General features: G+C 36.6%; 1 protein-coding gene across 4 annotated transcripts in view; it reads left to right on the top strand.

The window, feature by feature from the left end:
• The window catches only part of AGTPBP1 (ATP/GTP binding carboxypeptidase 1), a 184557-nt gene that overhangs the window by 41570 nt on the left and 129356 nt on the right, over nucleotides 1-13631 (top strand). For all 4 annotated transcript variants that reach the window (XR_006680885.1, XM_045298624.1, XM_030887909.2 and 1 more), the window contains exons 9-11: nucleotides 2203-2411; nucleotides 3802-3979; nucleotides 13347-13444. Coding sequence is in view for 3 of the 4 variants with exons in the window: in XM_045298624.1 (XP_045154559.1) it covers nucleotides 2203-2411; nucleotides 3802-3979; nucleotides 13347-13444 (485 nt within the window). In the remaining variant the exon portion in view is untranslated. The remainder of the gene's footprint in view (nucleotides 1-2202; nucleotides 2412-3801; nucleotides 3980-13346; nucleotides 13445-13631) is intronic.

Here is a 13631-nt window from a genome sequence, read left to right as displayed (position 1 = left end):
CATGGATCTTTTGTTAGTATGAACCTTTAAGAAAGTGTAACTATTTTCATTTTGAGTATATTTTCATATATGTAAACCACTAAACAAAATACAAAAAGGTTTATTGAAAAGGTGATATTTTGCCCTGTAGAACATCATATATAGGTAAGTCAAAAAGTATTGCTACCAGAGGTCTAGTTCATACACGTATAGGCTTATCTGAAGCAGCATGTGTTTCAACATGTCTTTGTAATCAATGGATGACTACAGACAATTTTTCTAAGTAATGCACTTGAGTTAATCTCATTTGGGTACCTTATAAAGAAGAGAAAGGGTACTTTTTGTGCCAGTGGGGTTAAAAAAGATTTTGAGGTCAGGGCTAATACCAAGTCTTACCAGAACACCAGTGGATCTTCCTAAGTAATTGAAGCTTTGCCACAAGTTAATGGGAAAGGTGCTCTACCTGAAACAACAGTTTTTAGTTGGATCAAGTATTTTCAGGAAGGTCAGGAAGACTTCAAAGATGAGCCGAAACAGGGAAGACTGTCAGCTTTGACAAATAAACTGCAGATGAAGTCCAGAAACTGGTTGAAGAAGATGGTAGAATTATCACTGATGCAGTAGCTACTGAAGATAGGATCTCACATGTTGGGTCTTTAAATTTAAAAAAAATTATTTTATTGGGTGCTTGTACAGTTCTTATCACAATCCATATATACATCCATTGTGTCAAGCACATATGTACATTCGCTGCCCTCATCATTCTCACAACATTTGCCTTCTACTCTAGCCCCTAATATCAGTTGCCCATTTCCCTTCTCCCTTCCTCCCCCTTCCCTCATGAACCCTCCATAATTCACAAATCATTGTTGTTTTTTCATCGGTCTTTTACATTTTAAGGTAACATTTGTTCTTAGCAAGCTATCAACTTGATAGGTGACAGAAACACTGGGAGCTGATCTTTTCATTAGTCTTTTAAGCTAATCAGAAGCTAATGAAGTTGATTTGGGGGGATGAGTTGTAATAAGGGATGAGTGTTGGATTTACCAAAGTATACAGAGAGGCAGGTTCAATCAAAACAGTGGCTTCTAAACAAATCTGTTAGATTAGTTAAACCCAAGGCAGAGAGGTCAACTCAGAAGGTTATGGTGACTGTTTTTTTGACTCCTAAGGAATAATCTTTGGAGACTTTTATCAAAGGACTCAGGACGACAACAGGGGCTTATTAGGGTTGTAATAGCTACTGTTTTCAGAAAATTGAAGGTTGCATTGATGGGGAAAAGACCAGGAAAGTTAAACCAAGCAATCTTTCTCCCATCATGGCAATGCACCTGCTCATTCTTATAGGGTAGCAATGGCTGTCCTGTGAGAATTTCTTTTGAAAACCTTATCCCATCTACTCTACATCCCAAGTCTTACCCCTTCAGACTTCTTTTGTTCGAAACTCAGAATAATAGAAGAGATCAGACCTACTGTTGGGTAGGTGGGACCCCTGGGCCTATGACCCTTAGTGACCCTTCAGGTCTGGGACTGAACTCATCCCTATGATAGAATAATCAGCCTTTTCAGATCAAAAGGGCAGCATTTATCCAATGACAAAGTTCAGAGGGTTCAGAGAGAAGGAGGAGTAGAAACAGGAAAGCAGAATAAGTGATAGTATGTTGAGGGCATTGCAATAGATGAAGCAAAGTGTATGGTTTGTTGAATGCAATACGATTTATTCTGTAAACTTTCCCTTAATTCACCATAAAACACTAAAAAGCAAAAAGCAAACCCCAGCAACTTCTTTTTGTTCCTAAAACTCTAAGGAAGATCACTTGTGCCCTCTAAGCGTGCCAAAATTGCCATTTTGACATTGTATAAATTGAAGAGCCCAGAATTCTTGGGAGGTAAGGTTAGAGAGGTGGAAATGCTGTCTTGAAACACTGTCTCCAGACACCTACAGATGTCCATAAAGGACGTGTTGAGCAATTCTTCAATGAGGATTTCTGTGATTCTGTAACAATACTCTCTGACTTACTCTCATATTTATTGTAGTAAAAACATTTAAGTGTGTGTATGCTATGGACACCATGAGTCAGAATAGACTCAATGGTAGTGAGTGATAGTGATTTATTTTGAGAAAAAATACGAATTTATTGTAACATTGAGGTGATTATTTAAAACTTTATTATATTTTCTCATCATCTTTTTAATATTCTTTGATAATTTTTTTTGTTAAAGAAACTAATGCCAGGAGAGCTGTAGACAGAGGATATGTCCAGGTGCTTTTAACAATTTATGTAGATTGGCATCGTCATGATAATCGGCATAGAAACATGCTCATTCGGAAAGGAATCCTACAGAGTTTGAAAAGTGTTACAAACATCAAGCTGGGGAGAAAAGCATTTATTGATGCCAATGGAATGAAAATTCTGTATAACACTTCACAAGTGAGTTTTTTACTTCTTACTGTGATTATGTACTAATGATATGATTTGGTTCTAAAGAAGGCCAAATTGGTGTTACAGATGCTTAGAGAAGTAAAAATAGTATAAGTATATTTAAACATATCTTAAAACCAAAATCCATTTCTCACATGGGATCTCACACTGAGTTGGAGAAACTTGTCAGCGCACATCTCTGCAATGTGAGATTTCTTCTCCTTGACCCACCCTGGGAAAGGGAAGATGTGTATCCACTGAGCATGAAGGGAGCTAACGTAGCCATATTTTTACAGATAGACCATTGATGTACTGTTGCCCTCAGCAGGTATTTTGGAATCTCTACCACTGATAATGCAGTTCATGTGTTTCTGAGTGTTCTACTTGCTTTGCTGCTGGATAGAGTCTTTTCAGATAGACAAGGTACACAAGTGAAACCTGTAGTTGAGGATACTGGGTCTGCCAGGCCTCTTAAGTGTAAACACCCTTGCTAGCATCTTTGACCAAGTCTTAATAGCATATGTAGAAAACTGTCAGCTATGGGGACTGGGGAATGCTAGAATGCAGTCCTTTTGTTGCATAAAAGGCTGTAATTATTAGAAAAAAATCCTGTTGAGAATTCCAGTTATTTTTCTGGCTGCTATTTGCATTACGTAATATAAACATTTTTTTCCTTCATGCCAGTGATTAAGATACTTGAGCTCATTTTATGTTTACCTTAAATTTTCTCTCTTTCAGGACAATAGCTGTTTTTTTCTTTTTATTATTCTTGCAACAGAGTTGAATGTTTAGTATATGAGCAGACAGTAAAGTATTTGGAGCCAGAAACTCTGGATGACTGGGTTTATGCTTTTAACCATTGCTGAGGTTTAATTTCTTCTCTGTTTAAAGTGTCAGCTGTAAAAATAGGTATTAAAAAGTTACCAGCATATCAAAGTATCATTTAAGTGATAATTGTTAATTATATTAGTATATGTTATAGTTCCATATCTACTATTCATTTTGATCCTTTTTGAGATTTAGAGTCCAGGACAGCAAATTAATCTCTTAAAACTTAAAATAATGATTTTCAGTTTAATGTTTTATAAGTTGAACAGCCAACTTATTAGACAGTGATAACTGATGTAGCTCTAAGAAGGACAAGGCTGAATATATATTACCTCTGTTCCTTTTATTTCTTATACCTTTCCTTTTCCTTTCTCCTCTTAAATTTTGCTCTTTAATCTTTATGCTCAGGCTTGCTAAGTCTCCCCAAGTCATTTATAGTTATTACTTAATACTTTCAATGACTTTTAGCACCAATTATGATGCTAAGTTCTCCTTAGTGAAGATATTCAAGGCAGAATACTACTAAATTTTCAACATGAAGTTTCTTCTTCTTTTCTTTTTTTAAACACAGGAATGCTTGGCAGTCAGGACCCTTGATCCCCTTGTCAACACTTCTAGTCTGATAATGAGGAAGTGTTTCCCTAAAAATCGCCTGCCACTCCCAACAATTAAAAGTTCATTCCATTTCCAGTTGCCAGTCATTCCTGTGACTGGTCCTGTGGCCCAGCTCTACAGTTTACCCCCTGAAGGTAGGCCTGCGTGGTGACTGCTGCCTTCCGCTACTCTTACATTGTGCGATGCTGTTGATTTGTGTTCAACTCCTTAGTGAAAGATGGCTTTAATGCACATGAGAAACCGTCATGTTTTATTCTAGTTTGTATTTAAGTGTAATGAAGTATATTTAGCAACTTGGGATGTGTCACATACATGGAAATGTGAGCTGTGAAAAAAATTATATAACTACATACTGTGCTAGTTTTAATATAACGTTTGAAAGCACAGGAATATAAACATTAAATGCTTAGGAAATTATGTTTGTTTCACATTTATAACTTTTAAATGAACTTTAATTTCTTAAGTTAAAAAAACTCAGAAAACTGATTACCAAGAGTGTTCTGATTTAATGCTAAGAAATAGTTGGATATAATTTACTTGAATGAAAATAGGAAAACTTTTTTTTCTTTTTAAAATCATTTTATTGGGGGCTCGTGCAACTCATCACAATGAAAATAGGAAAATTTTATGGGTAAATTCATTGACATTTTTCCATACAATATTGTAAACATATAGTAGAAGGAAGTAACAGTTCAAACTTTGTTATTGTGAGCAATAGTGTAATTTAGTTGATTGAGTAGTAAGATGGAAAAGAAAAAATAACCTAAGTTGTTAATAGAATTTCTGTATTGTAGTTTTCCTTCTTGGTAATTGATCTCTTTTAGAAAAATAAGAGGAGGATCTTTATATGTAAAAGTAATTTAAAAAAATGTGATTTAAAATACCTTTTGCATAATTATAATCAATTTTATTATCCTTAATGTACATTTATAAGTGGCATGTTGATAAATTTCTCAATATGCCATGTTGCACTATTACAATTGTATTTTAAAAATATTTTAAAATAACAATGTCAGTCTTGAAAATCTCAGAGAACCAATTGTAAAACATGACTGAAAGGAAATAAAACTTCCATAAAGTACTAGTTATAAGGACAGTGAATAAAATGTAGTAGCTTTCCTATATATATGTATATGTTTTAATAAAAATCAGTTAGAAAATATAAAGGAAAGTAACCCCCCTCCCAATCTTATTTTTTTTTCTAAACCAGTTTATTAGGAGCTAATCCAGACATCCTACCGTTCCATAGTTCAGTTATATCAAGCAGTGTTGTACAAGTGCAACCAAAATCTGTGTCACCATTTTCTTCCTTCTAGAACTCCTTGATATTGAAAGTAATTCTTTGGAATATACTTTGAATATCATTATAGAAGTGCTGGCATTCCTTTAATGGTTATAGCATATAGATATAGTATAATTTAACTAATCTCATATTGAAAGGTATTTTCCCAAAATTCTTAGAGCAATTAAATTATAAATGAATTATAAATCAATCAATCAAGGGTGTTCTTAAAACTAACAATAAGAATAGATTTTTATTCCTGAGTTTAATTTTTTTAAAATTAATTTATCGGGGGCTTGTACAACTCATCATAATCCATACATATATCCATTGTGTCAAGCACATTTGTACATTTGTTGCCATCATCATTCTCAAACCATTTTCTTTCTACTTGAGTCCTTGTTATCACCTATTTATTTTTTTCCCTACCTCCCCACCCCCTCCCTCACGAACCCTGAGTTTAATTTTATGATTAAGCTATGATAATATTCATTCTTAGTAATGGTAGAAGATAGTTCATTAGAATGGAAAAGAAGGTCTCAGATACTCTTAATGTGACATTATGACATTCCCTACCTGGATTGTAAGTCCAATGGAAAATACCACTATGAAGAAAAATATTTGAGAGTTTCAGTAAAAATACAGCACACACACACTCTCGGAATTGATGCTGAATTACATTTTGTCCTCTCCCCATCCAGGCAGCCATCTTGTTTGCAATAGAATAATCTGATTTCTGTCCCATTCTTATTGCCCTTGTCCCCCCACCCATGACTGATTGCTGCTGGTAGGACATTGTGGATAACCCAAGTTACCATATACAATACGAACACTTAATTTCTCTTGTCCTCATTGGCTCTCTTCCCAAAGAGAATGTAAGGACATTTGGTAATTGAGTTAAGCTGAATAAATTGAGCTACTGTTAGAACGAGGCAGCGCGGTGACTCAGAAACAGTAATAACAGACATTTTTATAGCATATATTTTTAGCCTGGCATTTTACATATGAGGGGCCTTTAAAAACTTCGTGGAAATGAATTGAAAAGATCCTGGATTTTTTTTCACCAATTCATTGGATCCCTTTCTTAAATTACCCCGTAGTGTGCACTATGAGGATCTTAGGTTTGTAGATGAAGAAACCGAGACACAGAGAGTTTTAATAACTTGGCCAAACTTCTAAAGTGTGGGTTTGAACCTTGGGTTTGATATTCTGTCTTCATAGCCCGTGCTCTTCTTTATTTTGTTGTATACATTACTTCAAGATAGATATTTCTTTATTCCTCACTTGTCAGTCCATATGGTAGGCAGGTAGGTGATGCTGAACAGCAGGCTTCTGTCCCTCTATGTCAGTGGTTCTCAACCTTCCTAATGCCGTGACCCTTTAATACAGTACCTCATGTTGTGGTGACCCCCAGCCATAAAATTGCTTTCATTACTACTTCAAAACTAATTTTGCTACTGTTATGAATCATAATGTAAATATCTGATATGCAGGATGTATTTTCTTTTTTTTTTAGTTAGTTTTTTTTAAATCGTTTTATCAGGGGCTCATACAACTCTTATCACAATCCATACATACATCAATTGTGTAAAGCACATTTGTACATTCATTACCCTCATCATTCTCAAAACATTTTCTCTCCACTTAAGCCCCCTGCATTAGGTCCTAATTTTTCCCGTTCCTCCCCGCTCCCCCCTCCCTCATGAGCCCTTGATAATTTATGAATTGTTATTTTGTCATATCTTGCCCTGAACGACGTCTCCCTCCACCCACTTTTCTGTTGTCCGTCCCCCAGGAGGAGGTCACCCTTGTATGTTCTATGAGAAAATGAAAACAGAAAAGGCAAACAATGTCTCAGTCTTATGAAAATAGTTTTGACCTCATGCCCGACATCCACAAATCAGTTTAAGAACCTCTGAGCTAAGTTACAGTGTCAGCATAAACAAACTCAACAATCCCCTTGGCTTATCCAACACAAAAGTTTTAACTGTTACTAAACATTACTTATTTAATACAAGCCTGGGCAGGAGCCTACCAAAAGCCTTCAAGCTCAGTCACTCGGCGGGGCCCAAGCTGCTACCAAAAACTCTAGACTCACTGCCATCAAATCTGGAACCCAACAGGACAGAGTAGAACTATTTCTGAAACTGTAAATCTTTACAGGAGAAGAAAGCTTCATCTTTCCCCAGCAGGCTGCTACGAAGAAAATTTAAACAAGTTCATAACAGCCAAGATATGCCTTTGAGCATATCTCCCCTGAATTTCAAGAACATCCGAAGAACAGATTTGACACACAACACTAATCAAGAAGATTTGGCTCTCTTTTACTCCACCCCTGGTCAGAGGCAGGTAGATGTCACAAATTAAAACACAACAAGAAATAAAAGCTTGTAGTTAGTTCAAGGATCGTTGGCCTTTAGGAGTGTTTTCTAGTCCAGTCTGTTGGGGCACCATGCCCTGGCCCACAAGTCTGCCTTCTGCATTCCCTGGGGACCTTGCACCATTCCCTTGCTGTTCCACTGCACTCCCCCAGTGCAGGGGCATTATGTCTCATAGTGGGGCTGGCCATGTGTCCCTCTCTGTGGACTGGCTACTCTAATTGGGGTCATCGTCCTCAAAGCCTGGTGGGCGAGGATGTGCTCCAGTCTCCCCTCCTCCCCTGTAATCTACTTCTGTGTGTTCCGATCAGATATGTCCCTCTCCCGGAGCTGCAGTTTCAGTGCTGTCCTTTGAAATAAATTCTTCTGGGGGGGAGGGGCAGGCATCCACTTAGTATTTGGGACTGGGGCCAGCCCCCCAGACCTCTCCACTGGCTCCCTACTCCACACCGGCATCTTGAATTCACAGCGTGGAGCACTGGGTTGAAGTCTGGTCCTTCTTTTCCTGTGAAGATATAAACAATACCCTCCCCTTGGGTGGGTTAGTGCCCTGTGTCCCCGCTACCCATTTCTTCCTTATTTTCATCTTTTTTTTGGTTCCCTTTCCCCACCTCCTCTCCAGTTGTCTATTATGTGCATCTCTGCATTTGATCTGGTCCCAGCCTTACTACCCTATCCTCACCCCAAGAATGTTTGTATACAGTAGCTTTTTCTCTGTGTCCATTTTGCTTTTTTTTTTTTTAACGCTTACCTCAGCGGACTCATGTTGTACTTGTCCTTTTGTGCCTGACTTACTTCACTTAGCATGATTTTCTCCAGCGCTTCCCATGTAGCGATGTGCTTCATACGTTCATCACTGCTTTTTAGCGATGCGTAGTACTCCATTGTACGTATGTACCACAGTTTTTTAATCCAAGTGTCAGTTGATGGAAATTTGGGTTGATTCCAACTCATTGCAATTGTGAACTGTGCCGCAGTGAACATTGGAGCACAGATGTCTGGCCTTGGTTTGTTTCTTGGCTCTTCTGGGTATATGCAGAGTAGGGGGATTGCTGGGTCGTATGGTAACTCAATTTCCATCTGTTTTAGATATCGCCAGTTCAATGTCCATAGTGGTTGTACATACTTACAAGTCCACCAGCAGTGGTTGAGAGTTCCTATCTCCCCACAGCCCCTCCAACACTTGCTTTCTGATTTTTTGAATTGGGCTACCTTTGAGGGTGTTAGGTGGTACCTCATTGTTGTTTTAATTTGCATTTCTCTTATGGCTAAAGATCGAAAACATTTTCTCATATGTTTGTTGGCCATTTGGATTTCTGCCTCTGTGAAGCTTCTGTTCAAGTCCTTTGCCCACCTCTCAAGTGGGTAATTAGTTTTTTTCTTTTTGGAAGCTAATAGAGTATTGTAGATTTTAGTAATAAGGCCTTTGTCTGATGTGTCATTGTTAAAGATGCTTTCCCAGTCCATGGACTCTCTTATTACTCTCTTGGTGAATTCTTTCGATGTAAACAGGTGTTTTATCTTCAGTATATCCCATTTGTCAATTTGTGCCTCCTCTGTGTTTGTGTCCTTCCCTATTTCTGATAGCCTATGTATTCCCTGTGCTAAAGTTCTCAAGTTGGCCCCAATTCCCTCATTGATGGCCCTAATAGTTTGGGGTTTAACTTTAAGCTATGTGATCCACCTTGAGTTTATTCTTGTGCATGGAGTAAGATAAAGGTCTTGCTTCATTTTTCTGCAGGTAAATATCCATTTTTCCAGTACCACTTGTTAAAAAGGGCATCACCTTCCCATTTGATATTTTTGGGGCCCTTATCAAAGATCAGTTGTCTGTATGCTGATGATTTTATTTCTGGCATTTCAGTTCTTTTCCATTGGTCTGAGTATCTGTCATTGTACCAATACCACGCGGTTTTGACAACTGTGGCTGTATAGTATGTGCTAAAGTCAGGTAAAGCAAGCCCTCCCACTGTGTCCTTCTTCTTGAGGAGTTCTCTCCTAATTTTGGGTTTCTTCCCTGTCCATATGAAGTTGGTAATCAGTTTTTCCATTTCTTTGAAGAAAGATGAGGGTAATTGTATCAGGATTGCATTAAACTTATATAGTGCCTTTGGCAGAACTGCTATCTTGACTATATTGAGTCTTCCAATCCACGAACATGGGATATTCTTCCATTTGTTGAGGTCGCCCTTGGTTTCTTGTAATATTGTTCTGTAGTTTTCCCCATATAGATCTTTTGTTCTTCTAGTCAAGTATGTACCACCTTTTTGATCGCAGAATGTATTTTAATTGAACATAATTAAAGCATAGTGATTAATCACAAAAACAACATAGTTACGATTGTGAAATATTCATTTCTAAGTACAAATAAATGAAATTTTGTCTTGAAGCACGGTGTAGTATGGGTGATAGTCTTCTTGCCGGGTACTCATATGTGGGTGTATCTGCATGTGGGTGGATCAACCTGGAGACAGATAGAGGAGCGGTGTCTTGGTTCCTAAGGCCATTGGAAACATGTGTTTTCTGATGGTCGTGGACGAACCCTGTAAAAGGGTCCTTCCACCCTCAAAGGGGTTGTGACCCATAGGTTGAGAACTGCTGTGCTAGGTCATTCAAAGAAATGGGTTATTTATTTTGTTTTTCTTTGTGGTTTTTGTTGTCTTCCTCATGTGCATGTGGGTAATGGGAATGAAAGGATTTCTCCAGGATGATTTTCTAAAGAAAGCTAACATAAATTTACATGTATAACTTCGCCTTACCGTGGCTAAAAATTGGTTATTGGGCTATAACGACTACAATGAAGTTGGAATCTATAGTGTTTAGCTAAAAATCACGGAGTCTGTTTCTAAATGGAATGAGAGTAGAGCAGATACTAGGACAGTTAATCTTTGTTACAAGTTACTAGAATTTAACTAGAATTAAAAATAAAAAAGCATTTTAAAAAATCCTCTCTTGCATTTGAAGAAATTATTACATATATGAGAAGTCTCCAAGTGCTCTTCTGCTCTTCTTCCCAGCCCCCACCTCCGGTCATTCTTTCCTTATCTTTTTACATTTTACTTTCTGAACTTTTCTCTAATAAATACTTTCTTCATCCCCATTTCTGCTATGTTAATTGAGACAGCTATGGTCTTTTCTTCTATTAATTGGTCTCACTCCATTCATATTCTCTCTCTCACACCTGTCAGAGGGATATTTTGAAAATTCAAATTTAACTAAGCGATTCCTCTCTTGAAAATCTACAGCACTTACCTACTGTAGGTTAAAAATTGAGATATGTGGGCCTATTCTAAACCCTTTATTTTCTCACTTCATTTATTTATTTTTCACCAAACTTAATTTTTTTACTGTGGTAAAAATACAGATCACAAAATATTTGCGATGTCATGTATAAATATGCTTGATAAAATTGATGTATGGAATTTTATAAGAGCTGTAAGAGCCCCCAATAAAATGATGAAAAAAATTTTCCACATCAGCATTTTTAGCTTTATATAGTTCAGTGGCATTAATTGTGTTCATCATGCAGTACAACTCTCATCATTTGTTTCCAAATTGTTGCGTACTCTTTTTTAGTAGTACAATATTATTATTTTTGAAAATTTATTATTAATTGGGATTGAATACATATATCATTCCATAGTTCAATCACATCAAGTAGAATTGTACAATTGCTACTACAGTTTCCAGACTTTCTTTTTCTTGAGATTATGTTACATGTTTTTCCATTTTTCAGTATATGATAGATGATAGATGAACCTATGGGGACATTTTCTCATTTTAATTGCTTGTTCTTATCAAGCCTGTACATCTTAGTCACACTAATTTCCATTTTCCAAAGATTACTTCTCACTTTCTTATCTGAGCAATGTTATTTCTTCTTCCTAAAAGTCATTCTCACTCACTCATACTATCTAGAGCTCTACACTTTCTGCAAAATACTCCTTCGATCTTAACTGTTCTATGATGTTATCATTACTGATCAACCCTGGGTTCCCAGCAGTTTGCATTTAGTCATTCCATTCTGGTGTATCAGTAACAAATTTCAAAAACCAACACTAAACATTTTTTTAATCACATTAACAATATAATGGTTGGATTACAAAACAGGCAACATACATGAAGGATATCCACAAATGACAGAAGCAGTTAAAATACATAAGTTGTATTGGTAAATATTGAACACAGCAAAGTGAAGGAACCTTGCTTAAGCTTGAGTCAGAGTTTGAAGGCTACATTATATAAAATTTTAGTAAAGGATGTTAGTGAATTAATAATAAAATCAGAAGGTTAGACTCAAAATGGAATATTTTTGGCAACTCTATAAATTGGAAGGAAACCTTCTTTCTTTATTAGAACTAACCTTGTATTTGTAGGAGTAGGTTGCAAAGTTCATTCCTATAGATGATTTGAAATGGTCCGTGTCATTTAGATGCCCACGTGGTGAAATCTCAGGTATTGTTCACTTGTTTCCAGAATATTTTAGAAAACAGCTGGATCTCAACTGGAAACTGCTGACTTAATGAGAAATAAAGTTTGGGGATCAATTTAAAGAATGGGTTCCCAAATTTATTTGGCCTACTGCCTCTTTTCAGGGGAAAAAAAGAAAGAAAGAAAGATTACCCAGGGCCCCCCGGTAATTAGAAACATTTGTACTATAGCTCTTAATTCAGGATAAAATGTAGACATCTGTCTTTGCAGCCCCCCTCTGATCATTTCAGTACCTTCTCTGCCTCCCCAAGGGCCTGTATCACCCACTTTGGGAAACACTTCCTGGTAGTGAGTGTGGTTTTTTTTTTTTTAATCTACACCACAGGGCAATAAGGGAATTTTGTTCATCTTAGGTTTATATTCAAGAGTAATAAAATTTTGAAATATATGTTTGAGTTAGTGTTTTATCTTCTGTATCACGATTACTTACTCATCCCTTTCTACGATTAATCTCATGAACTCTGGAAGGTGGGAGCGATATATCTTTTTAAAATTCATATAGCACATAATTATTCGTAGTGCATTCTGCAGTGTTGTAAGACAGGATAGTCATTGAAACAAATAAATAGGAGATAAATTGTAAAAGGATGCAGTGAGTTATTGAAATTTATCACTAACAGGAAACAGGATGTTTTGTTCTGACAGGTGCACCATCTGACTTTAATTTTATTGTTGTAAAAAATATATGTAACATTTGCTATTCACTATTTTTTGGGTGTACAATTTAGTAATGTCAATTACTTAAGTCATGTTGGGCAACAATCAGTCATAGTCCTTGGGTAATTTCCCATCACCATAAACAAGAACTCACTGATTTCAAACAATGGCATCTTCCTCCTTCACCCCTGTCCCTGGTTTCTATACACTCGTCTGTTTTTGTTGTTTTATGTGAGATCATACAAAATTTGTCCTTTAGTGACTGACCTCCCTCGATGAGTATAAGACTTTCAAGGTTCATCTATGTTATAGCATGGATCCAGACTTATTTTTAAGAAACTGAGAACATCAATAAACATCAATTGAATTTTGTACTGCTTTCCAATTTTTAGGGACAAAGACTTACTCCCTATTTTAGGGAGAAATATTTACTCGCGTAGATATTTACAATCTCGAAAACTCACAGGGGCAGTTCTCCCTTGTTTTACAGTGTCACTATGAGTCGGAATCGGATCAATGGCAGTGGGTCCCAACTTAATACTTGCATTAGTTTGATTGGCATTTTTCCTGTAAGAAACCTTACTTACTTATTTTTGTGATTGAAAATGCTTCATATATATAACTTGGTACTTTGAGTGTGCGTGTTGTAGAATGCTTACCTTTGGACTTCTTAAAACTCATTTTTTATTACAGTGGATGATGTAGTAGATGAAAGTGATGACAACGATGATGTAGATTTAGAAGCTGAAAATGAAACTGAAAATGAAGATGACTTAGATCAAAAATTTAAGGTTAGTATACAGTTATGTTATCAACAGCTTCATTAAGCAATAGCACGGCTTCATCTTACATACTTGGACATTTTGTCAGAAATGACTAGTCCCAGTAGATCTATGTACATATATGTTAAGTATTTAAGTAGCAGCCCGACATTGGGCCTCTACTCAAGTACTCCCTCAACACAAGAGTACTTTGTTC

The sequence above is a fragment of the Echinops telfairi genome, unplaced genomic scaffold (assembly GCF_000313985.2).
Source record: "Echinops telfairi isolate 266 unplaced genomic scaffold, ASM31398v2 ScPeMD7_7429;HRSCAF=8467, whole genome shotgun sequence".
NCBI classification, from domain to species: domain Eukaryota; kingdom Metazoa; phylum Chordata; class Mammalia; order Afrosoricida; family Tenrecidae; genus Echinops; species Echinops telfairi.
The sequence above is the reverse complement of the archived record's forward strand: the minus strand, read 5'-3'. Positions and strand labels throughout refer to the sequence as shown.